The following is a 1,610-nucleotide window of genomic DNA, read 5'->3' as shown; positions in this document are numbered from 1 at the left end:
TAACAACAAAGTTCCACCTGATCAGACGAGCCATATAGTCTTTTGCACAATACAAATTACAAAACCATTATTAATAAAACATACTGTTTAGTCTGGGCATCGGGATAATCGTAATATAAGCAGAGAAAACATAATATTCAGGTACATGTCCAGCAGTTAAAATTAGCTTGTGATGATATACTATCTAAGCATACTGCTTTGTGACTTTAAGTTTAACCAGCTAAAAAAAAAAAACACATTTTTGTTTATATGTATACACCAGCACCGCTCCTACTGTTAGACTTGGGTTGTATTCTTGATTCTTCATGTCCTATGGAAACAGGAGTGTGTGGAACCCGATCAAAACTAGTATGGTAGGACACAGTAGGATTGCCTAAATAAGTTGGTGAATATGGCGTGGGGTTTTGCCTTAGGTACAAGGATTTGACTGGCGCATACAGGCTTCCAACATGATCAGAACGCTGCATGGAGTAATGGTGAGCCATGCTACTTACATATGATGACAAATTTTCAGGCAGACCGGGGTTATAGACAACAGGAGGGTTAATCAGTGCTCCATCATTTGTCCTTGACATTTGTACTTGAGGGAGGTTTTGAAGTGGCGTCGCAAGCTGTTGTACAACATAGCCGTTGTTCTGCAGAGAAGGAAGGTATGCAGTAGATTGGAGGCTGGAAACACTCGAGATGGGATGATAACTCATTAGAGGTGCTGGCCGATAACGAAGCAAGTTGGCTTGCTGGTACATGTCGAATGAGCCTTTCTCTGAGGGAATACGGCGGCAGAGGAACAACATGGCTGAGGCGAAAAGGAAGGCTCCGGTCACCCAACCGATGTAGAGAGCCTCTCCCAGCTCCCTCCTCTGGGCATCAATTAGCAAAGGATTGTAAAAATCTCTGATGACGACATTCCCTGTCCATGACACGGGGATAAAGACACAGATACAGGCCATGAACTGCATACCACCTGCAACCATCAGCATGATGGTCTTAGCCCATTCATTATTCTGAATACAGGATGTACAACGCATCCCTGCCAGAGCCACAAGGAGCCCCAGACCTGACAAGGCCAGAGAACAGCACATCAGACCCCTGGCGGCCTGTAACTCAGAGGGCAGGTACAGCAGAGAGTCGTACACCTTGCACTGCATCCTGATGTTTGCTTGTCTGTAGCAGTTCATCCACAAACCCTCCCAGCGAGTTTCCATCACAATTATGTTTTCCCCAATGAAAGCCGTCACCTTCCACATGGGCATCCCTGTAGTAGCCGCCGCGCCGATCAACCCAATCAGGCCGACGCACATCGCGGCTATCTCTGTAACGCCTTGAATCATTGTGCAGTCTACAAGAGTCCAGCTGTATCCAAATTCAAAATTAGTTTAGCTTGACTACAAATTCTGATAGTTTGGTACAACATCTCAGAATCGGAGTCAGATGTGTCCAAGGCTGTGGGGATTTACTCATCTGACGCAGTTTGTATGCTGTAGAGGCGGTTTGTTATGGGAAAGATGGTTTGCTGTCACCTGGTTGGCTCGGGGCAATAGGGGTAAAAAGGACCCCTGCTTATTTTGTGTTTATGGTTCCTCTGGCTATAGTGGTTTATATCTGCTAAT

At 45.5% G+C, this 1,610-nt stretch overlaps 1 protein-coding gene across 1 annotated transcript; it reads right to left on the bottom strand.

The window, feature by feature from the left end:
* Positions 1 to 245: 245 nt before the first annotated feature.
* LOC114552651 (claudin-8-like) lies at positions 246 to 1,331 on the bottom strand. Its single transcript, XM_028573628.1, has one exon. It carries the CDS (start codon positions 1,329 to 1,331, stop codon positions 246 to 248), a length of 1,086 nt encoding a protein of 361 aa, XP_028429429.1.
* Between the last annotated feature and the right edge of the window lie 279 nt (positions 1,332 to 1,610).

This window comes from Perca flavescens, chromosome 3 (assembly GCF_004354835.1).
Source record: "Perca flavescens isolate YP-PL-M2 chromosome 3, PFLA_1.0, whole genome shotgun sequence".
Classification (NCBI taxonomy): Eukaryota; Metazoa; Chordata; class Actinopteri; order Perciformes; family Percidae; genus Perca; species Perca flavescens.
This window is presented reverse-complemented; position numbering and strand designations above follow the sequence as displayed.

What these genes read in the sequence shown, in the direction of transcription:
- LOC114552651 (XM_028573628.1), bottom strand. Translation starts at nt 1,331, where the DNA reads ATGATTCAAGGCGTTACAGAGATAGCCGCGATGTGCGTCGGCCTGATT.